Source organism: Molossus molossus, unplaced genomic scaffold, assembly GCF_014108415.1.
Source record: "Molossus molossus isolate mMolMol1 unplaced genomic scaffold, mMolMol1.p scaffold_m16_p_14, whole genome shotgun sequence".
NCBI classification, from domain to species: domain Eukaryota; kingdom Metazoa; phylum Chordata; class Mammalia; order Chiroptera; family Molossidae; genus Molossus; species Molossus molossus.
Window position 1 is genome coordinate 844,754 of NW_023425349.1, and position 24,962 is coordinate 869,715.

The window sequence follows — 24,962 nt, forward strand, 5'->3', positions numbered from 1 at the left end:
ACATTTTTTCATTTTTTGTTCAGATAGAGTGGGAGGGAGAGAGCTAGAGAGAAACATCGACGTGAAAGGGACACATCGAGTGGTTGCCACCTACACGACCCAACCAGGGCCGGGGACAAACTGCAACCGAGGTACGTGCCCTTAGCGGGAACCGAACCTGGGTCTCTCCTGACTACAGGCTGACGCTCTAACCACTGAGCCAAACCAGCCAGGGCAGGACGACTCTCTTTTAGGCTCTCCCACCTCCCTGCCCCCTCACCTCACTAGCTTCACTGGGCACAACCCCAATCTTGGCTCAAGCCATGCCTCTTCTTGCTTCCTCTGAAGAATCCTAAGTAGGCTGGAGAAAAACACAGTCGCTCTGACTGCTCCTCGTTAGTACGGCCAGGCCATCCTACTGTGCCTTCCAAGCTCTTTCTAGGAAGTCCCTGAGTCACTCCTGGTCCTCCCCTTGGACCAGCAACCTTTGCTACGTTCTCCTTCCTTTCAACTGATCACTTTGTTTTCTGCTTAACTGAAAAAGTAGGAAGTTCTCCTCAGAAGAGAACTCCCCAGACTCCTACCTCCACACACACTCACCCCACACCCATCACTGAGCAGCCCCTGCTCCAACCTGAAGCCTCTCGCCTCTCCCGTGAGATCTTCCATCTCTTTCCTGCATCATCGACGTCTCCTTTTCTTTGGGATCATTCCCTTTGGTGAATAAACATGCTCATTCCTCTCCCACTATAAAGTCGACTGCTCTCTCGTTGGCCCATGGACCAAAGAGTCCTGGGTTCGATTCCGGCCAAGGGCATGTACCTCAGTTGTGGTTCATCTCTGGCCCTGGTCAGGGTACTGCGGGAGGCAACAATTGATGTATCTCTTTCATATCGATGTTTCTCTCCCCGCCCTTCCACTATATATAAAGATAAATGGAAAAAATATCCTCTGGTGAAAATTAAATAAAAAACAAATTGCCCTGGCCGGTTTGGCTCAGCGATTAGAGTGCTGGCCTGCGGTCCCGAGAGACCGGGATTCAGTTCCCGCTAAGGGCATGTATCTCAGTTGCAGTTTGTCCCCAGCCCCAGTTGGGGTCGTGTGTGGCAGCCACTCGATGTGTCCCTTTCACGTCGATGTTTCTCTCTCTCTCTCCTTCCCATTCTATCTGAACAAAAAATGGAAAAATGTCCTCAGATGAGGATATAAAAAAAAAAAAAGAAAACCATTTTTCAATAACAGTTGAAATTCAATAGTATATTAGTTTCAGGTGTACAACATAGTGATTAGGCATTTATATAACTCTTCACCCCAATAACTCTAGTACCCACCTGGCCCCATACACTGTTAATACAATATTCCCCATGCTGTCTGTACTTTACATCCTATGATTTTTTTGTGTGTGTTTGTTAATCCTCACCCAAGGATATTTTCCATTTATCTTCAGAGTGTGAGACAGAGAGAGAAACATCGATGTGAGAGAGACACATTGATTGGTGCTTCTCGCATGACCCCAACTGGGGCCGGGGAATCCAGCCTGCAACCCAGGCACATGCCTTTGACCAGGAATCAAACCCGAGACCCTTTAGTCCTTGGGCTGACATTTTAACCACTGAGTCAAACCAGCCAGGGAAACATCCTATGACTGTTTTTATATCTGCCAATTTGTAGTTCATTAAAAAAAATTTTTTTTCTTTATTGATTTTAGAGAGGAAGTGAGAAGGAGAGAGATAGAAACACTGATGAGAGAGAACATTGATTGGCCACCTCCTGCATGCCCCCCACTGGGGATTGGGCCCACAACCTGGGCATGTGCCCTGACCAGGAATCAAACTGGCAACTTCTTTTTTTTTTTTTTTTATCCTCACCCGAGAACATTTTTCCATTTTTGGTTCAGATAGAGTGGGAGGGGGAGGGAGAGAGAGAGAGAGAGAGAGAAACATCGACGCGAAAGGGACACATCAAGTGGCTGCCACCCGCGTGACCAACCAAGGCTGGGGACAAACCAACCGAGGTACGTATCCTTAGCAGGAACTGAACCCGGGTCTCTCTGGACCGCAGGCCGATGCTCTAACCGCTGAGCCAAACTGGCCAGGGCAAACTGGCTACTTCTGGGTGCCTTGGTTGATGCTCAACCACTGAGCCATACCAGCCATACAATTTGTAGTTCTTAATACCTTCACCTCTCCAACCACCTCCTTCTTCCATCTGGCAACTATCAATTTGTTCTCTGTATCTATGAATCTGCTTCTGTTTTGTTTGTTGTTTATTTTGTTTTTTAGATTCTGCCTATCTGTGAAATCATGTGGTATTTATCTTTCTCTGTCTGAATTTATTTCTCTCAGCACAATATCCTCTGGGTCCATACACGCTGTCAGAAATGGTAAGGTTTTATTCTTTTTTAAAATATGTTTTTATTGATTTTTTTCAGAGAGAAAGGAAGGGAGATAGAAACATCAATGTGAGAGAGATACATCAATTGGCCACTTTCTGCACACCCCCTACTGGGGATGGAGCCCACAACCTGAGCATGTACCGGGACCAGGAATGGAACTGAGACCTCTCAGTCCATGGGACAGCACTCAATCTACTGAGCCACCCAAAAGCGGAATTGCTGGGTTATATGGCAGTTCTATTTTTATTTTTCTGAGGAATTTCCACACTGTTTCCCATCCTGATTGCACCAATTTGTAACCCCAGTAACAATGCGCGATTTTATTCTTTTTAACGGCTGAGTAATGTTCAACTGTATATATGCAGCACTTTTTCTTTATCCACTTGTCTACTGATGGGCACTTAGGTTGCTTCCATATCTTGGCTACGGTAAATAACACTGCAATTAACATAGGGGTGCACTTATCTTTTCAAATTAGTGTTCTGGATTTCTTCTGATAAATATCCCAAAGCGGAATTGCTGGGTGATATGGCAGTTCTATTTTTATTTTTCTGAGGAATTTCCATACTGTTTTCCATCCTGATTGCACCAATTTGTAACCCCAGTAACAATGCACGAGGGTTCCCTCTTCTCCACATTCTGCCAACACTGGTTTGATTTATTGATGACACCCTACTGACAGGTGTGAAGCGGTTAGCTCCTTGTATCCTCACTTCTGTCTCAGTGTAAAAGTCAGAGTCCTTGTAAAACCTGTTGCTCCTTCTGCACTCACCTGGTCCGTCTTCAGACATGCCAGAGACGTTCCCAAGGCCTGGGCACTGGCTCTTCCCGCTGCGGGGATGCTCTTCCCCACGTGCCTACACGACTCACCTGTCTCCTTCCACTATTCAGACTGACTGGCCAATGAGGCCTACTCTGCTCACCACCAGGACCCCCACCCCTAAAGCTGATCCACGTGTTTCCCCCATGGCAGTTATGGCTTTCCAACAGGGCACATAACGCACTTATCATGGGCTTTTTCTGTCTCCCTCCCTGGAATGTGAGTAGGGGCTTTACGTTTGTCTGCACCGGTGCGGAGCAGTTGCAGTGGGTCCTGGGAGCGCTAGCCACGCTGGAGTGGTTGCCAGGAGGCACGGGTGGTAGGCAGGCCGCCAAAGACCGCAGGCCCAGGAGTCCCTGCACAGCGCCCCACCTCAGTTCGGGAGCCTGAGCCCCAGGGAAGGTTGGTGTATCCTGGGGTGGGGGCGGCCACCGAGGTCCTGACCAGGCCCCCATGGGGACGAGACGCGGTGGCCGGGGAGGGAGGAGGGCGCTCGGCTCGGGCTCCTTCCCACGTCCTGCAGGCGTCGGCCTCCGGCCTGCTTCACCGCGGGCGGGAGCTCCGGGGTGCCGTCCTCACCCCGAGCGGACGCAGGACCGTTTACGGGGAGCCGCTGCGAGTCCCGCACAGACCCCAGCCCGCGGGGCCCTCCGGACAGCCCCGGGGCGCAAAGCCAGGAGCTCGCCGAGGGATCCGGGCGGCGCAGGGGCGGGGCGCGGAGTGGGGGTCTGGGTCTGGGCCCGGGCGCGGGATCGGGGTTCCAGCGCGGTGTCGGGGGCGCGAGCCGCGGGAGCCCGTGCCCGCACAAAGCTTCCCGCGAAACTGACGTACGCGGGGCGGCCGCGCAGGCACCGCCCCCCGGCCGCGCCCCTCCCCCGCGCTCGCCCTGCGCCTCGGCGCGCCGGCGCACTCGCCAGCTCCCCGTTGGCCGCGGCGGGGCGGCGCGCGCCGGCTGGTGCAGTGCGCGCCCCGCCATTGGCCGGGCGGCGGCGGGCGGGGGTGTGTCCGCGCCGCACCCCGCCCTCGGCCCCGCTCGCGGTGGTGCGCGCGGCGGCAGCGGCGGCGCGTGGCAGGTCCGGCGGGCGCGAGGCGGCGGCGGAGGCGGCCTGATCCCGGCCCAGCCTCGTCCCGCCCGGCTGCCCGGCCCCGACCCCTGCCCGCCCGCCCGCCCGCCCGCCCGGCTCGCCCGGCGCGCCGCGGCCCCGCCCCGGCCCGGCGCCTCCCGAGGGAGCCGCGCCGCCGGCCGAGCGCAGGCCTGGCCATGACCGACTTCAAATTGGGCATCGTGCGGCTCGGCCGGGTGGCCGGGAAGGTGAGCGGCACGGGTCGGGGGCTGGGCCGGTGGGCGCGGCGCCGGAGCGCGGGGCCGGGCCGGGGGCGCGGGGCCTGGCCGGGAGCGCAGGGCCCGGCGGTTGTGCGGGTGGCGGGCCGGCAGCGTGTCCCCGCGGGGCATCCCCCCTCGGGCCGCGGCCTGGGGCTCCGGCCGTGTGCCGGGCCCGGGAGGAGGGGGCCGAGGGCTGCACCTGCGGCGCGGGGACCGCAGCGCCCATCCGATGCGACGCGCTCGCTCCTTGTCAAGACCGGTGTGTGCGCGCCGCTCCGTGCCTGCGGGTCCCAGTGGAGCCTCGCACAGGTTTCACGCTGCCAGCGGTGGCCACATCTGGCCGAGCCTCGGTGGGCCTCGCCAGAGCCGGGCCTCCCTCTGCTGCTCTCCCTTACCTGGCCCCGCCCTCCGCGTGTTCGAGGCCGGGGCTTCCTAGCACCTGTGGGCATTGAGGCTTGGCTGTTTCCAGGAGCCGGCCGGCCGTGCAGCTGCACCAGCCGCGGACCTTACCCTGGATGGGAACCCTGTTCCCATCACCAGCGGCGGAAGCTTCGGGTGGGAGAGAGGAGCAGAGGCAGTCAGATGAAGGTAAAACGGATTCAGACCCTAGAAACAAGCTTTCCAAGCAAGAGTGAGACTGGTCCCTTTGGGAGCCGTTCCCTGCCCAGCGTGCAAGAGGGATGTGGCTTTCTAACTAGGGAAGGGTGGGCTCCCACCAGCTCTGAGGCCCCTAACTTAGTGAATGGTTACATTAATGTCACCCTTGAAACATTTTACTCGGAACAAAAAAAGAAGAAGGAGAAACCAGTGGGCAGCTGTGTGCTGACTACCCTACCTAGTGAGTCACCATGAATTTAAACCCGGATGTTCTGCCTCAGTCTTGCTGCTCCCCTCTGCTCCAGCGAGGCCCACCCTGTTGGACTAGGTTTATTGGCACGTTAAAACGCTCAGAGTAGAGGCTGGCCAACACGGCGGCAGTTCTTACGGTTAGCCTCGTGCGGACGGGAAGTGCAGCCTGGTACCTGCTCCTCTGGTACAGTCTTGGGTGGGGAATGACCAGCTTTGGCAGCGGCTACCTGCTTTCTGTGGTACACTGCCCCTGCCCCTCGTCTGTTGATCTCTTACCCCGAAGGGGCCGTTCCTGCCTGTGACTAGGACCTGACCCGGATCCCAAATGTAACTTCTGAAATGTGGTTAATTTGTAGACCAAGTACACCCTGATAGACGAGCAGGACATCCCGCTGGTGGAGGGCTACTCCTTTGAGGTAAGGATGGCCTCCCTCTGCTGGCCTGCTTTGGGCCGGTGCCTGGGGAGGGTCTCAGGGGCGGTTTTCTTCCTGGTGATGGAGCATCTGTGAAGCTCCATTCGGAACATAGGTCTCGGCGCTGCCTCAGCGACGCCGATGCTCCCCAGCGGCGCCGATGCTCCCCAGCGGCGCCGATGCTCCCCAGCGGCGCCGATGCTCCCCAGCGGCCACCCTTGCTGCCGTTTTTCCTGAAAAAGAGGCCCAGCTATGTCCTGTTTGTGACTGAATTCCACTGGACAAGCCCTGGTGCCTTCAGAGACTGTCCACCCACCCTTCCCCTGGCCTGGACCCTGTCCCTCCTGGTGCCCAGTGCTCTCCTTTCTGTCACGCCACTGGCTCCACCTGACCAGCTTCTGTTCACGCCCCAGGCCGCAGCCCTGCTCCTCCCTTTCGGAAGTCCTCCAGGAGACAACCCCGCACCCTGGTCTCAGCCTTTCCTGCTCCTACAGGGGTTGCTTGTGTAGGGGTTTGTCTTTCGCACCGGACTGTGGGTTTTAAGGGTAGGGAGGCTCCTTTCTCTGTGTCCACAGCGTTGTGCAGAGTGGCTCGTGAGCGTCTCCTGCTGGAGTGCAGGAGCGTGGGACGTGGCTGGCGTCTCGCGCTGTGCGTCTGGGAGTCTCTGCAGACCCCAGGGTCCCGGAACAGGCCTGGCTCTGTCCCTCTGGCTTGTTCACTTCACTCGGTTTTTCTAGGAGGTGTTTGAACTGTTGCTGAGAATCGGAGGCTTTCTAACAGACCTGCGTCTTGTTCCTTCTCAGGCCCGGATGGAAGTAGACGCAGATGGAAATGGTGCTAAGATATTTGCATACGCCTTTGACAAGAATCGAGGAAGGGGCTCAGGAAGGCTCCTTCATGAGCTGCTGTGGTGGGTATTTTCTTTTTTTAAAAAAAAATTTTTCTTTACTGACTTTAGAGAGAGAGGAATGGAGAGGGAGAGAGACAGAAATATCAACGAAAGAGAACATTGATTGGCCGCCTCCTGCATGCCCCCCATTGGGCCTGGGCCCACAACCTGGGCATGTGCCCTGACCGGGAATCAAACCAGTGACCTCTTGGTGCAGGGTCGACGCTGAACCACTGCACCACACCAGCTGGGCTGTGGTGGGTATTTTCGAGCTGCTGGGTCCTGCCTGAGCCCTGAGGTACATGGAGGACGAGGAGCCAAGGCAGGCCCCCCTCCTCCCCCCGCCCGCGCTCGGGCCTTTGTGCTGTGTACTATGGCACCAGTGGGGCAGCCAAAGCCTCCAGACCAAGTGCTCTTTCTGTTCTGCTGCTCAGAACACACCGGAGAGCACACAGCCCCCTCGGAAGGGTGGGGCTGGTCTGGCCAGGCTCCTCCTGAGCCTGTCATTGGATGTGGGGAAGGGGCTGCTGTTCTGAGCGTGCACAGTGGGACCGCTCAGGGTGTTTTCTAGGTTGTGTGTTACATGGTTTGGGTTCCAGCCTTGGCTCTCTGCAGCCTAGTTTTCCAATCGGTCCTGAACCATCAATGTGATTGGTCCTCTTTGGGCCACGGACAGACACCCTTGGATCCCTTGGGGCATCCTTGCCCCTGATGTGTCCGCTCTGTGATGGGGAGCCCGTTCAGATCACATGGCTGCAGTGCCGGGAAGGTCTGGGAGGTGGATCGAGAGAGTCGTCTGTTTCCTAGGGAGCGGCATAGGGGCGGCATCGCTCCCGGGTTTCAGGTGGTGCATCTCAACGCTGTGACTGTGGACAATCGCCTGGACAACCTGCAGCTGGTGCCGTGGGGCTGGCGGCCCAAAGCAGAAGAGACCTCCAGCAAACAGAGGTGGGTCTTCTCAGCCCGGCGGTGGCGGCAGAGCCGTTCTTGAGGACGTCCTTTTCCAGGCTCCTCACCAAGAGGGGCCCGTCTCTGTGCTGCTGCTTCTGTGGTGTGGGGACCTTGGTTACTGTCCCTTGAGGCATGGGGTCCTCCCTTTCTTCTTCCAGGCTGGTAAGGTCCTGACGATTATCTTTTTTGGGGGGTTCTTCTGAGAGTCGGCTCTATTGCGAGCAGGGTTGTCTATGCTGGATGCCCGCACATAGGTAGGACTCCTCCATGTCCCCGAGGCACGACACAGGCCAGGTGTCCCTGGCTGCACATGCATCTTGGGCTCCGAGGGGGCTGTCTGGGGTTTCTGTGCCTGTCATCAGGTCTCCGGGCAGCTTTTCCAGACGTGGGCAGCGATGACTCCCAGCGTCAGACGTAGTGGGGCTGGATAGGTCAGCGTGTCTCAGGGTCTGGGCGGATGGAGACTGGGTGAATGAGCTGTTGCAGCTGTTATCCTCAGGGTCTTGACAGAGCCCTGAGCAGGGGAGTTGGGAACAGCGGATTCCAAGGCCAAGCTGGTTGGTGTGGAGGGGAAGGTCCCTAAGCACTCAGGAGGCCACACCCAGCCCACACTTGGGCTCTCTGGAGGTTCCCGCACACAGTGACTTCCTACCAGGCTCTGCAGAACAAGGGGCAGGGTTGGGGTCCAAGCCTCTGAGCTCCTCGTGATAAAGTGTGGCCCTAAAATTCCCTGTTCTTGAGGGAAACTGACCCTTTTATAACAGTCATCCTCATAGGTTTTTGGTTTAAAGTGACGGCCCTGGCTGAACAGTTCATTAGAGCATCATCCCAGTACACAAGGTTTCGAGCCTGACCCCGGCCAGGGCACATGCCAGGGTCAGCCGATGAATGTGAATGGGTGGAACAACAGATCGATGTTTCTCTCTCCCCCTTCCTCCCCTTTTCTCTCTCTCCCCCTTCCTCTCTTTGTCTCTCAAATCAATACATTTAAAAAAAGAGAGAGGAAAGAAAGAAAGCGACAGAAACTGGACCTAGCTCGGCAGAAGTGCAGACAGGGCGCTTGCTGGCTCTGAGCTGAGCTGCCGACTCACTTTCCACAGGGCCGTGTCCCGAGGCCTCGAGCGAGCCCCGGCCCCCAGTCCGCTTTCTTCGGCTCACTCCACCCAGGCACTGGGGCCGGAGGGCTGTTCCAGCAAACCAATCAGGAGAGGAGGGCCGCTAAGCGTGCATGGCTCCCCTGTGGCCCAGTGCGCACGCGTGTTCAGTGTTGATGCTGGGACCGGCCCTCCCCGACCCCACGCAGGTCTCCTACTGCCCACCCTGTCACCGAGCCATGGATCTGCTCCTTCCAGGGTCTCTGGGCTGTGAAATGTCATTCCTTCCTTTTTTAAAAATGTGTTTCCTTTATTGATATTAGAGAAAGAGGCAGGGAGAGAGAGGCAGAAACACTGATATGAAAGAGAAACATGGATTGGCTGCCTCTTGCACGCCCTTTATTGGGGATAGAGCCCACAATCTGGGCCTGTGCCCTGACCAGGAATCCAACCAGGACCTCTCAGTCCATGGGGCGACGCTGAATCAATCCACTGAGCCACATCCACCGAGCTGTATTCATATGCTTTGTTTTTAAGTTGTATTGTTTACTTTGTTGTTGAGTTTTAGTAGTTCTTTTTTTTTTTTTTTTTATCCTCACCCGAGGACACTTTTCCGTTTTTTGTACAGATAGAGTGGGAGGGAGACAGAGAGAGAAACATCGACGTGAAGGGACACATCGAGTGGCTGCCACCCACACGACCAACCAGGGCCGAGGACAAACTGCAACCGAAGTACGTGCCCTTAGCGGGAACCGAACCCGGGTCTCTCCGGACCGCAGGCCGACGCTCTAACCGCTGAGCCAAACCGGCCAGGGCTAGTAGTTCTTTATATATCCTGCATATTAATCCGTTACCAGATGTATTGCTTGAAAATATTTCCCTCATTCTGTGGGTTACCTTTTTTTTTTCAATCCACACCATTGCTCTCAAAGTGCAGGTGGTGCCCCCTCCCGCCCCCCGCCTGAGCTCACTCAGGGCACCTTGCTCAGCTCTAGCGTTAGGTGTGGTTCTTGTTGGGACACCGCTGTCCACTCACAGACAGATATTTAGAAGGGTGTGGAGCAGCTCACAGCATCGAAGGGAGGAGGACCAACCAGTGGCGGAAGAGGCGCCGCTGGGCCATAAGCAGGGAGAGGGCTGCCTGGTCTTGCTCAGGTGCCAGGGCTTGGCTGGGTGCTGGGTCTGAGGCCGCATGGTCCCGTGCCTGGCTGTCCATCAGTTCCAGGTGTGGGAGAGAGTCCTGCTTAGCACCTTTAGTGGGAAGACAGAGGGGGCTACATACTGGGTGTCACATGGAGATGAGCCCACATCCACTGGATAAGTCCAGTTGCCGTAACAAACAGTGGGGCGGGGCCTTGGGACAAGGGAACCCTGGTGTGTCCTGGACTCTTGCCCTTGTCACCTGTGCCTTGAGCTGGTCCCCTGCTCTCCTGCAGGGAGCAGAGCTTGTACTGGCTCGCGATCCAGCAGCTCCCCACGGACCCCATCGAGGAGCAGTTCCCCGTGCTGAACGTGACGCGTTACTACAACGCCAACGGGGACGTGGTGGAGGAGGAGGAGAACTCCTGCACCTACTACGAGTGCCACTACCCTCCCTGCACGATGATCGAGAAGCAGGTAGGGCTGCTCCGCTCCCCATCCCCTCGGACCCCTCCCTATGGCTCTCCGGCTGGGGGGCTGGGGCACGGGTCCTTCCCCACCCTGAGATGTAGTCTCTCGGGGTGACCTGTTCTGTGTCCTTTCAGCTCCGGGAGTTCAACATCTGCGGGCGCTGCCAGGTGGCCCGGTACTGTGGCTCCCAGTGTCAGCAGAAGGACTGGCCCGCCCACAAGAAGCACTGTCGGGAGAAGAGGCGCCCCTTCCAGCAGGAGCTTGAGCCGGAGCGATGACTGGGCGCGGCGCTCCCGGCTTCCTCGGACACCGCGGACATGGTGGTGGTGGAGCCCGGCTGTGCTGCAGACGCCAGCAGGAGCCCAGGGCGGCGCGGCGGAGGCCCTCGGCACGGGCACCTTGCGTGGCGCCGCGGTGCTCCCCGGAAGTGATCCCTCGAGTAGAGACCGCTGGGGAGGCTCCGCCAGGATGCTTCTCGTTATTTATATGTTAATATGTTTGTAAACTCATGTACAGTTTTTTTGGGGGGAGGCAGTGGGGGGGGGCTAGGAATTACAAATAGAATCGTTTGCTGTATTCCTCAAACAGCAGACGGTCAGGGCACACTTCTAAAACTGTCGTGGAGCAAAGCCGCTCCCCAGGGGTGTGGCCACAGGTGTGGCATCTACAAGGAAAGTAAAGTGCAGTCACCCAGCGTCCGCCACTCTGATCTTCACTCACTGCTGAGCATATTTCTAAATGATCCGGGCTCCTGGGGCGGGTGGGGCCCGCCTTGTTCCTGGGCTTCTCCCGAGTGGCTGGCAGGTGAGGGGCCACACCGTTCTTGCCCTGTGGCTGAGCAGCTGGCCGATGTGGAGCAGCTTGGAGTGATCTCAGCCCAGCTCTGCGAAGTGCTCACCTGGACTTGCTGCGTGGCTGGGAGCTCCGTGGGGCCTCTGCCCAGCAGGTCTGCTTGGACCCTGTCTGGACTGCAGCCGTTGCTCCCCGCCCACTGGCTGGGCCTCGTTCTCCCTCCCTGGAGCCGCCTCTGGACCCTTGGCAGCACACTGGGCACTGCCACCTCGGGGCAGAGAGACGGGCTGGTGTCCGGGTGCAGCCAGTTTGCTAGAGGCCTCCCTCCCTGGGAGAAGGAAGGCCGGCCATTCTAGCGCCGACTGCCGGGCTGGCCCTGCAGGCCCTGCAGGCCCTGCTACACCTTCCCCCTTGCCGCTCTGCTGCTGTCTTCCAGCGTTCCTGTGTGCCCACTGCTTTCTCTGCCTGGCACAGCCCCGGGGTGACCTTTGGTCTGTGAACTGACCTGGTAGCTTCTTTTGTGTGCTTGGTGTCCTGCTGGGCAGTGTGTCCTGGAGAACAGTGTTGGGAAACAGGTGGTCACACAGGGAACAGGAGGCCTTGGTCCAAACCCAAAGGAGGGGTCTTCTGAAGGGGAGAGGACTCCATGTGGAAGCTCTCCTTTCCACCGCAGGGCAGACACGGCCTGTTCTATTGGTCCCGGACAGTTTTGCTGCATACGGGAGGGCTGCTCCAGGTCCTTGCAGACCATAGGTTGCGCAGTAGCGGGCTCAGAGCTATCAGGGAAGGGGATGTGTATGATCCTGAGAGACGTCCCTACAGAGAGCTGGCTTGAGCTTGGGGGACATTTCCAGGCCGGGGGTAACTCCTGCTTCCAGAGGCAAGCTCTGGCCAGGACAGTTGAGGCAGGAGAGCCTGCGTAGATGGGCATGTTGTGGTTTGGGTGGTCTTCTAAGCATGGGTCCTGGGTGCTCAACAGTCTACCTTGAAGCAAAGGTTTCTGCGACAAGGAGGCACTAGGCTGCAGGCTGTGGGTTTTTTGTGTCCTTTGGGGAGTGGCCAAGTTGCTGCTGCAGCCTGTCTACATGCCCTGACCAGCACACACTTCTGCGGTCAGCTGTTTGTCAGAAAATTACATTGAAAGGGAAGCGTGCAGGTCTTGGCTGACTGCAGAGCACCATGCTGGGTCCTGACACGTGGTTGCTTTCCATAGTCTTGTGGCTCTCGTGGCATAGCCTGGACCTGGGGATCGCTCTCTGCCACGTGGGAGACAGAGCCACGGTGGGTGGCCGTCCCATACCTGACTGCTAAGCCCATGTGTGCAGTCTGCTGGTGAGGGCCCTGGGCTGGCGCTGGGAACAGGGCCTTAGGGCGAGAGCTGGCCCCAGGGCAGTTACTTCCCTTTGCTCATGTCACCACCTTGGTCCCCGGAGCAGAAGGTGCCGCAGGGCCCACAGACTGCTTCCCTTGTCCCTACCTGATACCCAGCCATGGCCCCAACCTCTTGATCTTTGTAGCCATCCACCTGAGAGCATCTGTAAAGTTCAACATTTAGAAGGTTCAACGTGGGGCTTGTTACTAACCTGTTGGGAGTGTGGTGTGTGGCCTGCAGACTTGACCCTATTTTTACCAGATAGAGGGTGCGGTTCAGGCATTGTAGAACGACCGGCCCTTTCTGCTGCTGGCCCAGAGGCTGACTCACATCGGTGTTTGTAGCCGTAGCCCTGCTTCCAAACTGCAGGCTGAGTGCCCTGGTGTCCATGTGGATTTGTCTCAGCACATCCAGGTTCTTGGCGCTGTAACCAGTCCCCAACTGGGTTGCTTAAAATAATGGGTTTTCTCGGTCCTGGAGGCCAGAAGGCTCAAGTCCAGGTGTTGGGTAGCACCAGCTTCCTCTGGAGGCCAAGAGAAAGGTGTGTTCCAGGCCCCAGGGGCTTCTTGTCTTGTGGCCACACCATGCTGTCTTTGCTTGTCTTCCCTCCGTGAGCGGGTCTCCCTGGCAGACCAAATTCCCATTCATAAAGACAGCAGCCATGGCCCTGGCCGGTTTGGCTCAGCGGTTAGAGCGTTGGCCTGCGGTCCGGAGAGACCCGGGTTCGGTTCCGCTAAGGGCACGTATCTCAGTTGCAGTTTGTCCCCGGCCCTGGTTGGGTTGTGTGGGTGGCAACCACTCAGTGTGTCCCTTTTACGTTGTTGTTTCTCTCTCTCTCTCCCCCTCCCACTCTATCTGAACAAAATATCAAAAAATGTCCTCGGGCAGAATAAAAAAAAAAAGACAGCAGCCATGGATTGGGGCCCACCCTAATGACCGCACTTTAACTGATCACCTCCACGAAGACCCCGTCTCCAAAGGCCACGTTCCATGGTGCTGTGGGACCACCACATCTTTTTGGGGACATAGTACAGTCCATAACAAGGTCCCCACCTCGCCACCCCCAGTCCTGTTGGGCAGAGGACACTGATTTTCTTCAAAGGCTTCAGTGCCTTCCCAGTCTCCCAAATCAGATGTGACTATGTGGGGTCCCCTCCCTCACATTCTAAGTCGGGGGACCCCTGCCCTGGCCAGAGGCCGGCTCTTCTCCGTGCCCTCCGGCACCTGCCCGCCCAGGGCCTCGTGTCCCCCCGGCTGGGCCGGCGCAGGTCTGGCCCCCCGCTGCGCAGTGCCGGGTGGACCTCTCTGGGTGGACCTCAGGGAAGGAGGGCAGCCGGCCCAGCCCCTTGGACCCTGGGCTCTGCTCCCCGACTGTCTCGGCCCTTTGCACGCCTCCACCTCCGGGTCCTGCTTCCCTCCTCCCCCGCTCCCCGCCGCGGGGCCCAGCCGGCCTGCCTTCCCCGCCGGACGCCGCTGGGCAGGGGCGCGCCCTGGCCCGCGGGGCCCGCCGAGGTCCGCCGCCGACAGGGGGCGCAGGAGCGCGGCCTCCAGGAGGAGCGGCGACAGCGGCCGGAAGTCCCGCCCCGGAAGGAGTCGGAGGGAGGGGCTGCGGAAGCCGAAGTGCCGGCCGGGCAGATCCGCCCTCTGCGCGCTCGCTTCCGCCGCGCATCCCGCCCGCTCGCTCCCCGCCGGCCGCCCGCATCCCGCCCGCATCCCGCCCGCATCCCGCCCGCACGCTGGCCTCGCCCGGCCCGCTCGCCGCCGCGTCCTCCGGGGAGACGGGCCGGCGCGCGCAGCTGCTGCAGGCGCTGGACACGGAGTTCCCGGCCGACGCGGTGGAGTGGTGCCCGCTGCAGGGCTGCCGCCGCGTGCTGGCCTGCGGCACCTACCAGCTGCGGGAGCCGGACAGCGAGGTGCGCGGCGCCGCCCAGGCCTGGGGGCGGCCCGGAGCGACAGCCCGCGCGGGCCTGCGTCTGCAGCGGGGAGCAGCCTCGTGCGCAGCCCCGGGGGGGACGTGCGGCGGGGACCTCGCGGCCAGGGAGCGGAATGCCGTCTGTGCGCAGCGCGGCCCCCCTCTATCGGTCCGGTCTCCCGTAAAGGGAGAATGGGGTCCCCCAGCCGCGGTGCTTAATCTCTGGAAGCACAGGCGCGGGTGCCAACCAGGACCCTTAAGAGAGCTGGGCCCGGCGCTGTGGCTCCGTGGTTGAGCCAAGAGGTCGCCGGTTGGATTTCGGGTCAGGGCACATGCCCAGGGTGTGGGCCCAGGCCCCAGTGGGGGGCGTGCAGGAGGCAGCCAATGATGTTCTCTCTCATCGATGTTTCTCTCTCTCTCCTTCTCCCTTCCCCTCTCTCTAAAATCAATAAAGGGAAAAAAAGAAAAAAAGAGCTGGCCCTGGAGCACAGGCTGTCCCTGTGGGGCCCTGAGCCCAGCTGGTCCCTGTTAGCAGGTTCAGAAGCAGCGCTGTGGCGGGCTGCATATCTGCACACTGGTTAATCCTGTGCAGGGGAGCAGAGGTTTCTCCAGCTCAGGCAGTCGGGGGCTGCTCCCAGGCGGGATCCAGTCTCCGCAGACCTCTTTCCCTGGTTCCCTGTCCCACCGTCAGGGTCTGTTAGGGTAACCCGGGCGCACCGGCATCTCTTGTAGAAGGACCTGGACAATGTCGAGCCTCAGATCCGTGTCGGCCGTCTCTACCTGTACATCTGCAATGAGGTCCTCTCTGCTTGCCCCCTGGTTGAGGTCCAAAGGATAGACACCTCTGCCATCCTGGACATGAAATGGTACAAACTTGGGGACAACCCCACCCGTCTGGAGTTTGTGACTTTGTCAGGGAGCCTGATGCCTGGCAGCATTCAACAAGATGGGCCAGTCTCTGAGCTGTGGGTGCGTTTCTTCACCGTCCTGCCCACCTGTGGGCACTTGCAGGAGGATGTAGACTTGGGTTCATTTCCTTTGTCAGTTTCTGAGCCCAGAGTTGGTGTCATTCTGAGACACGATGCTGGTGTTTTGATCCATAAGCCAGGGAATCTTTTTTTTTTTTTTTTTTTTATCCTCACCCAAGGACCTTTTTCCATTTTTGTAACAGATAGAGTGGGAGGGAGAGAGAGGAAGAGAGAGAGGGAAACATCGATGTGAAAGGGACACATCGAGTGGCTGCCACCCGCACGACCAACCAGGGCCAGGGACAAACTGCAACCGAGGTACGTGCCCTTAGCGGGAACTGAACCCGGGTCTCTCCAGACCGCAGGCGGACGCTCCAACTGCTGAGCCAAACCGGCCAGGGCAACCCGGGGAATCTTGTCGGAACAGAATTGTAGCCTCCAAAGCAATGTAGGGGCCGTAATTTAAGTGGTGTTACTGGGGTACATTATGCTCTCCTACGATGGGCAGGGCCCCTGTTCTGACTGGCGTGTGAATTCTTTCCTCAGGTGCCACATCCCGGTGGCCGATCGTGCCCTCTTGGGTGTAGCAGATGCTGGTGGGTTCATAGAGCTCTTCCAACTGGCGGGGTCCGAGGTCAGTGACTGGGGCTGGGCTTTGTCGGTTGGAAGGACCCTGAACGGAGAGGGTTTTGGAGGGAGGCTGATAGCGGCATTTTCTAGGATAGGTTCTGTGCAGCGAGGACTTGATCACAAGACGTTGGGAGGTAGCGTGCAGTCTATTTTAGATTATTTGGTTCTGCATCTAATTCTGAGAGGAAGTCATTTGTGTGTCACCAGCAGAGGACTGAAGTGACAGGCTGCTGGTCTACCTGTTGACGGACCTGCAGGTCCGTCTAAGGAGAGCCTGGACCAGTGTTCTGGGTGGATGCTCCCAGGTCCGAGAACAGCAGTGACTTTCCTAGGTGGGAATGGTCCTTCTCCCTGACAGTCAGGACAGCACATGACCCCTACGTGAACTTCCTAGGTGTTTGACAGAAGCCCCATGCAGTGATAGCCCTGGTCATTGGGGGCCCTGTGGGGAGGGCAGTGGACAGCCCACAGGACTCTGCCTGCCTCTGGGGGACACACGTCCTGCTGCGAGCAGGTTGCAGCAGAGGGCTTGTGTGGAAGGGGCCTCGCTTCAGGTGCTGGGAGCAGCAGCCCCGTCCTGGGAACGAGGGGGATTCTGGGGAAGGCCGTGGGCCCATAGACCAGGATTGAGGCGGGAGCAGCAGCCCCGTCCTGCGAACGAGGGGGATTCTGGGGAAGGCCATGGGCCCACAGACCAGGATCGAGGCGGGAGCAGCAGACCGAAGAGAGCTCCCTAATGAAGCAACCTGCCAGGAGCCTGTGGGTGGCATCAAGCAGGTCCAGGTAGCTTAGCTAATCTAACTTACACAGATCACAGGAGAGAGAAACAGTGTTTAAATGGCCGGTCGTGGCTTCTGAAAGGGGAAGCAGAGGAAAGTGTCCCTCGTCTGTGTCTCTGAAGACACAAGGTGCAGTGTTCCTGGAGGCCTGGGGAGCTGGAGAGCGTGCACCAGGGTGTTTCCCACCCCAAGTAGGCGAGTGATAGCATCTGGGGGCTGGGAGGGGCGGGGCCAGTGTGGCCAGCCAGGGGTCTGAGAAGGAGAGATGCCCGCTTGCCCAAGGTCACGGGTGTGGGAAGTCCTGCAGGGGTATGAGCTCCTGGAGGGCAGGCGCCAGTTTCTCAGTGTCCTTGGGCTCTGAGTGAGTGACTTCCCCCCTCGTTCCCTGGGGCTGAGAGAGGGAATGGCCGTCTGCACAGCTGGAGGCTGACCTCGCCAGGGTCTCGGGCTGCTCCCTTTGACAGCGGCCCTGTCCCTCCAGGAGAGTACCTTCACCCTGGAGCCGTGTGCCCGCGTTGCCCTGGACAAGCAGTGTCTGGCCTTGTCCCTGGATTGGTCCACTGGGAGAGCAGGAAGGTAAGGGCCGCCGTCCTTGCTCCGGGGACTCCCTCCTGTTTTCATGCAGGAGAGAATTAGAGCCGCCTGTGCTTCCCCCGACTGAGGCTTCCAAGCTGGGGAGGCCCTGCCAGTCCACCTGGGACAGCGCGGGCCTCCCAGATAACCAGCCTGGTGTGTGCATCCGCAGAAGCTGGCCCTCACTTGTTTCGACAAGCTAAGCGGTGGCTCTGGTCTCTGCCAGGTGCCCAGACAAGCCTCTTGAGAAGCATGTGCGTGCCAGGTCTGTGGAGAGCTTCTTCCAGGACAGTCTTGGGGGCACAAAGTGTCATCACTTGGGAAGCAGAAGAGGGTGATGCGTTTGGGTCAGAGTGACGTTCAGCTGCATTCTCTGTTGGTGCCGTGTGTCTAGGGCCAGTGACCAGTCCTTAAACATCATTAGCAGCGATTCCAAGGGGCAGCTGCACCTCCTGAAGGTGGACGGGGCGGGGCCTGGACTGCAGTGTGTGGCCACGTGGCAGGCCCATCACTTCGAGGCCTGGATCGCTGCTTTCAATTACTGGCAGACAGAAGTCGTGTATTCAGGTGGGTGCCCTCTGGGCTCGCCACAGCGCCATCACCGTCCCTCTGGAGCCTGGCGGGAGGAGTGAGCTCGCCCTGCGCGGCCACCAGCCTGGACGCGCTGGGGTGTTGAAGACCTGGTGCGGAGGGTGTGCTCTCTGGCGGAAGCTGTGGTCGGCCCCACCATCAGCACAGCACAGCGTGCTGTGGGCTGCGGGTCTCGAGCGGCACTGCCCAGGTGGGCAGGGAGCCCCGCCTCCGCCCTGTTGTTTGTGCCGAGTCTGGTAGGGGCCTCAGTCTGGCCTGGTGCTCGAGTCTGGTAGGGGCCTCAGTCTGGCCTGGTGCTCGTGGGCCCATGCTGGCTTGGGGGCAGGCTCCGCGCCGCTGCCGCCCACTTGGAGGGTTCACCTTCCTGAGGAAAAGGAAGCACGAGAGAGGTGGGGTCAGCCGACTTCCCAGGGCTTAGATTACTGTGTGTGGGGCTGCTCGGGGGGAGGAGGAAGGAACAGCGGCTGCCTCCAGCCTCCGACCCGGGCAGGGACTCTCACCGGAGTTGGAGGCGTTGGTCCCGAGAGGAGCTGCTGGATGTGCAGATGCAAAGATGACCCGTTCCTTCTCCGTCCGTGGCTGGGAGGAGCCGTGGGCTGTGCTTTCACGCAGGAGGCCGATGGCCTCGCCTGTGGAGGTCTGGCCAAGGCACCCAGGCAGGGGCCCCTTCAGCCCGTCTTGCTTGGCCCCTCGCCAGCATTCTGCGTGCTCCCTGGGTCTGGGCACCCGGGCTCCCCATCCTGCTCAGAGGCTCCTCCCTCCACGGGGACCTGGGTCACCCTCTGCCTCCGGTCATCGCCCTGTGGTGTCGCCTTCTGCACTCAGACACTGTCTCTTCCAGAGACGGCTGCACTGAGTGCTCACCTCGCCTTCGGAGCCCTGGGTCCATTTATCTGCCCTTGGCCCACACTCCCGCCAGCGTGCCCTGGACTCCCCCGCGAGCCGTGGGCGATGGCGCGTCCGCTCCTCCCCTAGCCCCAGCCCCAGGATAGGGTCTGGGGGCCGCAGTCATGCCTCCCGAGGGGCCACACCTTGTCGGGCTCTTCTCAGGTCTCAGATCGGCTGCTTCTGTCCCACCTGTCTGGGCCCGGTCGCATCTCGTTTGTCATGGCTCTTCCCAGGGCAGGTCCTTCCTGCATCGTCTGTGTCGGCCTTGCGCGGGCTCAGTGAGCGATGAGGGTTCAGGGTTTGAGGTCTCGTTCTTGGACTGGTTCTCCCGTGAGGCTCCGCTGACTCAGAGCAGGGGTATAGTGGGGTAGCAGGCTCACGTCAGGACCCGTCAGTCACCCTGCAGGCATTCACTGAGCACCTGCTGGGTGCCCAGCTCTGTCTGGGCGCTCAGGGCACATCGGTGAACGGGGGAAGTCCCTGCTTTCACTGAGCCCACACTGAGGAGATGGACGGACACTGCAGAGAGGACGGCAAGGAAGAAATTGCACAGGAGATCGGGGGTGCCAGGCGCTTCGGGAAGAGGGAAGGTAGAACAGAGTGAGGGCCCAGGGGTGCTGCAGGCAGGCGCAGATGGTCCTGTTGCAGAGCAAGGTCATGGTAGGCGAGGGCCTAGAGCAGCAATGGGCCTGGTGTACGACAGTGAGGAGCAGCACGGCCAGACGGCAGGAGGGCTGACGTCGAGGGTCACAGGGCCATGCAGGCCCAGGGAGGACCTTGGCAGAGCCTCTGCTGGGTCCTGGGAATCTGTCTTCCCCCGCAGGCGTCCTGTTCAAGTCTAAACACAGGTGCGGTGGCACAGGGTGAGTGTTCTGGGGCTGCCATCCCTGGAGCTCTCCTGCCTGATGGCCACCTGAAACCACCCAGGAAAAGCCCCCGCCCTGGGAACTTCCTCACAGATGTAAATTCTCTCCTCGAGAAATGGCCACTTGCTATGATAGCACCGTGGTCAGTGGGTGTTTCTCTTTCCACACAGGTGGGGACGACGGCCTTTTGAAAGGCTGGGACACCAGGAAACCTGCCACACCTGTGTTCACCAGCAACAGGTAAACCACGTGGGGCGAGCGCTCAGTGTGACAGCTGCGCTCCCGTGGTCTTCTCAGCGAGGTGGCCCTGCCTGCTCCTGCTGAGGCCTTGCCTTTCGCCCGCAGACACGCCATGGGTGTGTGCAGCATCCAGAGTAACCCCCACCAGGACTGCATCTTGGCCACCGGGAGGTGAGGCCCTGCGTCGGCACCCTGGGTCCATCCTGCATCTTTCCCTTCCTTTGTTTGGTTAATTCTCATCTCAGGATGTTTTTCCATTGACTTTTTGTTTTTGAATGTTTTTATTGATTTTTTTAGAGAGGAATGGAGAGAGAGAAACAGCCATGTGAGAGAGATGTACATCAATTGGCTGCCTCCTTCAGGTCCCCCCCACGGATTGAGCCTACAACCTGGGCATGTGCCCAATCAGAAATCAAACTGGGACCTCTTGGTCCATCAGATGACGGTCCATCCACGGAGCCACACCAGCCATGCCCATTGACTTTAGAGAGAGTGGAAGGAAGAGGGCGGGGGGAGATTGATGTGAGAGAGACATAGTGATTGATTAATTGGTTGCCTGCTGCACGTACCCCGAAATGGGCAGGGATCAAGCCTTCAGCCTGTGCCCTGGCTGGTTTAGCTTGGTGGTTACAGCATCGGCCCACAGACTGAAGGATCATAGTGAGCAGGAGGCAACCAATTGATGTGTTTCTCTCACATCGATGTCCCCCGCCCCAGCTCCACTCTAAGAATCAGTGGGAAAAAATATCCTTGGGTGAGGATTAACCAAAAAACATAAACCTGAAACCCTGGTATATGCCCTTGACCAGAAATCAAACCTGCAACGCTTTGGTCCCGTGGCCTGTGCTCTAACCGATGAGCCACACTGGCCAGAGCTCTTGCAGTTGCTTAGGGCTTGCTCTCAAATCAGGGAGCAGGTAAGCGAGAGGGGGCTTGTCCTGGAGAGGCGAGTGGGACTGGTCTCTGGGGAGATGTTCCATCCAGCAGGGGGCCTTGGGGAGCAGCTGGTCTTTCCTACCTACTGCCTGTGGTTCGGTTCCAGCTACGACGAGCACGTTCTGCTGTGGGACACCCGGAACATGACGCAGCCGTTTGCTGACGTGCCTGTGCAGGGCGGGGTGTGGAGGCTCAGGTGGCACCCTCTGCACGGCCACCTGCTCCTGGCGGCCTGCATGTACGGCGGCTTCAGGGTCCTCGACTGCAGGCAGGCAGTGGGTGAGTGGGCCAGAGGCAGCTGGTGGGGCGGGGCTCCCGGTTTCCTGTTCTGCACTCCCCCAGACTCCCCCATACACATCCCAGTGGCCCTCTAGGCCTTGTGATGGCACCACAGTCTCCACTGCAAGCACTCTGCCCCGAGCTGTGGTCCTTCCCTGACAGGTCCCCGGTTGTGGAACCTCCCGCATTGCAGGGGCCGTGACCCTGCCGGGGCCTCTGCCCCTGGAGCCTTTGCCCTTGTCATGTTCATAACCACCCTTGGCCCACCTTCTGCCTTGCTCTTCCTGCTGGCGGACGGTGTCCCAGTCATGCGTCAGCTTCCTCCCTACTCTGTCTCACACTTTCTGGGCAGAACTCAGCCCTGGTTGTACCCAACTCTGCTGTGCTCGGTTCCTTGTCTCCCTCTTCTGCCGCGGCCGCAGGCGGGCAGTGTTTGCCATTGTGGGGCGCTGTGTCTCGGCTCGGCCTCTGGGGGTCTCCTTCCCAACTTCTATTTTGAACTTGAGTGTCAGCCTATCTTGTTTCATTAAAAAAAGCTTATTGGTGTTTTATAGGGATTGCATTAAATATAAATGAACTTTAAAAGTGACTGACTTATTATCTGGGGTTATATCATTCAAGAAAAGGGATATGTTCCCGCTTGTTCAAGTCTGTGTTTCTGTGTACACATTGCCCATTTCTTGTTCACTTTATTCTTAAGTGGTTTATCTTTTATTGTTGCTATTTTAATGAAATAGTAACATTCTCTTTCATTGTATCTTCTAATTGGATATTGTCTGAGTATTTGAAAGCCATTAGTTTTGTTTTGTTTTTTTTTCTTAATTGATTTTAGAGAGGAAAGGAGAAGGAGAGAGAAATAGAAACATCAATGAGAACATCAGTTCGATTGCGGCCAAGGGCATGTACCTCAGTAGCCGTTCATCCCCGGCCCTGGTTGTGCGGGAGGCAACCAGTCAGTGTGTCCCTCTCTTGTAGGTGTTTCTCTCTCCCTTTCTCTCCCCTCTCTCCCTCCCACTCTATCTGAAGATAAATAGAAAAATATCCTTGGGTGAGGATTGAAAAAAAAAAAAAAAAAGATTTGATATTAGCATTGTTTGATTCATGTGAAAATCAAAACCAAGTATGGAATTATTTCTTCTCTTGAATAATTTACATGTATCATTTGGATTATTTTTTCTTTCAACATCTGGCAAAATTCTGAGAGACCCCGTGGGCCTGATCTGTTTTTCACGGTAGTTCCTTGACATGACACTGTCCTGTGTGAATCGGTTTGTTTACCCCGTCTCCACGGGTCAGTGTGGGTTACCTGGCTGTTCCTAGGCTGGTTCGTTTCATCTGCGGTTTGAAACTTATTTGCATAAAGATGTGTAAGGAAGTTACTTGTGATTTTTTAAAAAAAATTTCCTCTTTTTAACAGTGATTTCCTCCTTGTCGTCTTTATTGTCTTCCTCCTGTGGCTCCTTCGCTGTTGGGCATTTCGAGTGAGGAGTGCAGTTCGCTTACCTTTATCACCTTGTTTGTGCTAAGTGTTTTTATGTCGGAATTTTTCTCTGACTTAAGTCTGTCTTTAGGTTCTGATATGTAGTCATTTCATTTCCATTAAGAAAGAGAAATCCCATGATTTGAGTGTGTGATTCCCGAGCCACGCGCGGTGTGGTGCGTTTTCGCATTTTGGAAGCGCCATTCTGCCTCGGCTGTTTTCCGTTTCCTGGCATTCTGGCTGGAGATGCTACTCGCTGTCCTTTTTCTCCTTTACGGAACTCGGTCCTCTGTTGCCGACACGCACCCGAGTTCTCTGACCGTTGCGCGTGCACTGAGTCGGCTTCGTGGTTCCTGGGCAGCAGGAATACCTGCCCTTCCTGTCTCCAGGTCCGTCCAGGTGTTCATGTGGAGGGACAGGGATGGTTTCCTGGGGAGCATCTCCGCTGTCTTGGGAAGTTCAGGGTCTGGCTTCTGTCTGGAGCTGCCTCTGTCCACACGAAGCCCGGGACCAGGGGTGGGGTCTCCTGTGCTGTAGCTGTGTTGTTGGCGTGTTTTCCTTTTTTTTTTTTGGTACGTGCACCTAGCGGGAACTGAACCCAGGACTGTCGGGTCCACAGGCCGACACTCCAACCGCTGAGCCAAACCGGCCAGGGCAGGCATGTTTCCTTATTCCAGCATCAACCCAGTTTGCGCTCGGCCCCCTTCATCCTTGCTCATTCTGATCACGATTCAGGTCACCGTGGCACTGATCCCTGCACTGGGCGGCCAGCGATGGCCACCCTTTCAGTGTTGTGGCTGTCCAGCTGGTGGCAGTGTTGTAAGCCCACATCCCCAGCTCACTGGCTGCCGGCTTTCCACAGCAGCTCCTGCCAGCCTCAGCCCTGCCTTGGACCCCAGATCACCTCCGGTCTGGAGACACTCACTTCTTTTTCCGGTCGTGTGTTGCTTTCAGAGCTTCCAAGCTTTGCACCTTCTGGACAGAGGACCGACCTCTTTCCAGTTCCTGCCCTCCAGCCTCAGGGTTGCCATAGCAACTCACCATCAGGAAACTGCTCATGCTCAAACTCTTCAGTGACTCCTTCCCAAGCTGAAGGTCCCACTCTGTAACAGAGCATGCTGAACTGGGGCTGGCTCTGACTTTCCAGACGGGTCGCCGCTCCCCAAGGGCACTTCCACCACCTCCCCTTGTTGTGAGCCTCATTCTCCTTCCCCTGTGCTTGTCCCCCACTTCTCTGCCTGTCTCCCCTCCCACCTGGGTATCCCCTTTCCCTCTGCTTCAAAGTCTTCACTGGGAAGCTTTCTGGGTCCTCCGACTTGGAAAGCAGCTCACACGTGGGGCCTGTGAGCCAGGCCGAGTGCTCACGGGACTCGGTGCACTGCGCCCGATGTCGGCTTGCTTCCCTGCCGCTGCCCACATCCCGGCCACTCCTCCGTGACAGTGGCTGCTCTTTGCAGTGTCCCTTTGAGGGTGGGCAGGGCCATCGTTAGGGGGTGCCAAGACCTGCTCTGAGTAACGTTGCATTTCTGGTATTGTCTCGCTCCAGAGGAGAAGCAGGACATGTGCACAGTCTCCGCGTCCCACAAGTTGCCCAGCTCACTGGTGTACGGAGCCGACTGGTCCTGGCTCACCTTCTGCCCTGTACCACAGTCCCAGCAGTTGTCCAACATAGGGTCCTTTTCCTGCAGCGACCCAGGGGCCAGGACAGAAGACGTCGAGGTGGCAGGCCAGCCGGCAGGACCTCCCTCTCGCAGTTGTTTAGCAGACGATGGTGGAGAGGGTTGGATCAAGCCCCAGGTTGGAAATAAGAAGAAGACTTCTCTCCAGCCATCCACAGAGGGCAGGAAGGTCAGCAGCCAGCTGCATACCCCAGGGACCATGATCTGTGACTATGACCTGCATGTGGAAACAGCAAACACTGACATCAGCCTTCTAGCCACTTGCTCCTTCTATGACCATGTTCTTCACCTGTTGAAGTGGGAGAACAGCTGAGCGAGGGAACAGGGTGCTTGGTTTGAAATCATAAAGCCCGTGTCTGTGATGAACTGCCCTCAGACCATCTTACTGAGGTTCTCATTGTCTCGGAAGCTTAGTGTAGGGCTCAGTGAATCTCCGGAAGCTGCAGTGCAGTCAAGAAAGCAGTTGGGCCCTGGCTGGTTTGGCTCAGCGGTTAGAGCATCGGCCTGTGGTCCGGAGAGACCGGGTTCAGTTCCCGCTAAGGGCACGTACCTCGGTTGCAGTTTGTCCCCGGCCCTGTTGGTTGTGCAGGTGGCGACCACTCGAAGTGTCTCTTTCACATCGATGTTTCTCCCTCTCTCTTCCTCTCTCCCC

At 58.0% G+C, this 24,962-nt stretch overlaps 2 protein-coding genes across 4 annotated transcripts; both read left to right on the forward strand.

Moving 5' to 3' along the window:
* Window positions 1-4,455: 4,455 nt before the first annotated feature.
* ZMYND19 (zinc finger MYND-type containing 19) lies at window positions 4,456-10,672 on the forward strand. The gene is made up of 6 exons (XM_036261526.1): window positions 4,456-4,506; window positions 5,724-5,783; window positions 6,584-6,690; window positions 7,477-7,617; window positions 10,151-10,331; window positions 10,460-10,672. The coding sequence occupies exons 1-6, from the start codon at window positions 4,456-4,458 to the stop codon at window positions 10,601-10,603; spliced, it is 684 nt and encodes a 227-aa protein (XP_036117419.1). The 3' UTR covers window positions 10,604-10,672.
* A 4,599-nt stretch (window positions 10,673-15,271) lies between these two features.
* On the forward strand, window positions 15,272-24,690 carry DPH7 (diphthamide biosynthesis 7). Of its 3 annotated transcripts, XM_036261888.1 has the most exons (9): window positions 15,272-15,370; window positions 15,916-16,003; window positions 17,260-17,354; window positions 17,746-17,918; window positions 19,867-19,936; window positions 20,042-20,107; window positions 20,979-21,151; window positions 24,178-24,235; window positions 24,320-24,690. In XM_036261888.1, the coding sequence occupies exons 1-9, from the start codon at window positions 15,348-15,350 to the stop codon at window positions 24,621-24,623; spliced, it is 1,050 nt and encodes a 349-aa protein (XP_036117781.1). In that variant the 5' UTR covers window positions 15,272-15,347; the 3' UTR covers window positions 24,624-24,690. The 3 variants fall into 3 exon arrangements, with proteins under 3 accessions (XP_036117781.1, XP_036117780.1, XP_036117782.1); XM_036261887.1 differs by having other exon boundaries at window positions 24,178-24,690; XM_036261889.1 differs by lacking the exon at window positions 24,178-24,235 and having other exon boundaries at window positions 15,280-15,370; window positions 24,320-24,500.
* Window positions 24,691-24,962: the final 272 nt, after the last annotated feature.

What these genes read in the sequence shown, in the direction of transcription:
- ZMYND19 (XM_036261526.1), top strand. Translation starts at nt 4,456, where the DNA reads ATGACCGACTTCAAATTGGGCATCGTGCGGCTCGGCCGGGTGGCCGGG. An exon ending in TGGAGGGCTACTCCTTTGAG is followed by an intron (nt 5,784 to 6,583) that starts GTAAGGATGGCC and finishes GTTCCTTCTCAG; the next exon opens with GCCCGGATGGAAGTAGACGC. An exon ending in GCACGATGATCGAGAAGCAG is followed by an intron (nt 10,332 to 10,459) that starts GTAGGGCTGCTC and finishes GTGTCCTTTCAG; the next exon opens with CTCCGGGAGTTCAACATCTG.
- DPH7 (XM_036261887.1), top strand. Translation starts at nt 15,348, where the DNA reads ATGGGCCAGTCTCTGAGCTGTGG. An exon ending in TCCACTGGGAGAGCAGGAAG is followed by an intron (nt 17,355 to 17,745) that starts GTAAGGGCCGCC and finishes CCGTGTGTCTAG; the next exon opens with GGCCAGTGACCAGTCCTTAA. An exon ending in CGACTGCAGGCAGGCAGTGG is followed by an intron (nt 21,152 to 24,177) that starts GTGAGTGGGCCA and finishes GTCTCGCTCCAG; the next exon opens with AGGAGAAGCAGGACATGTGC.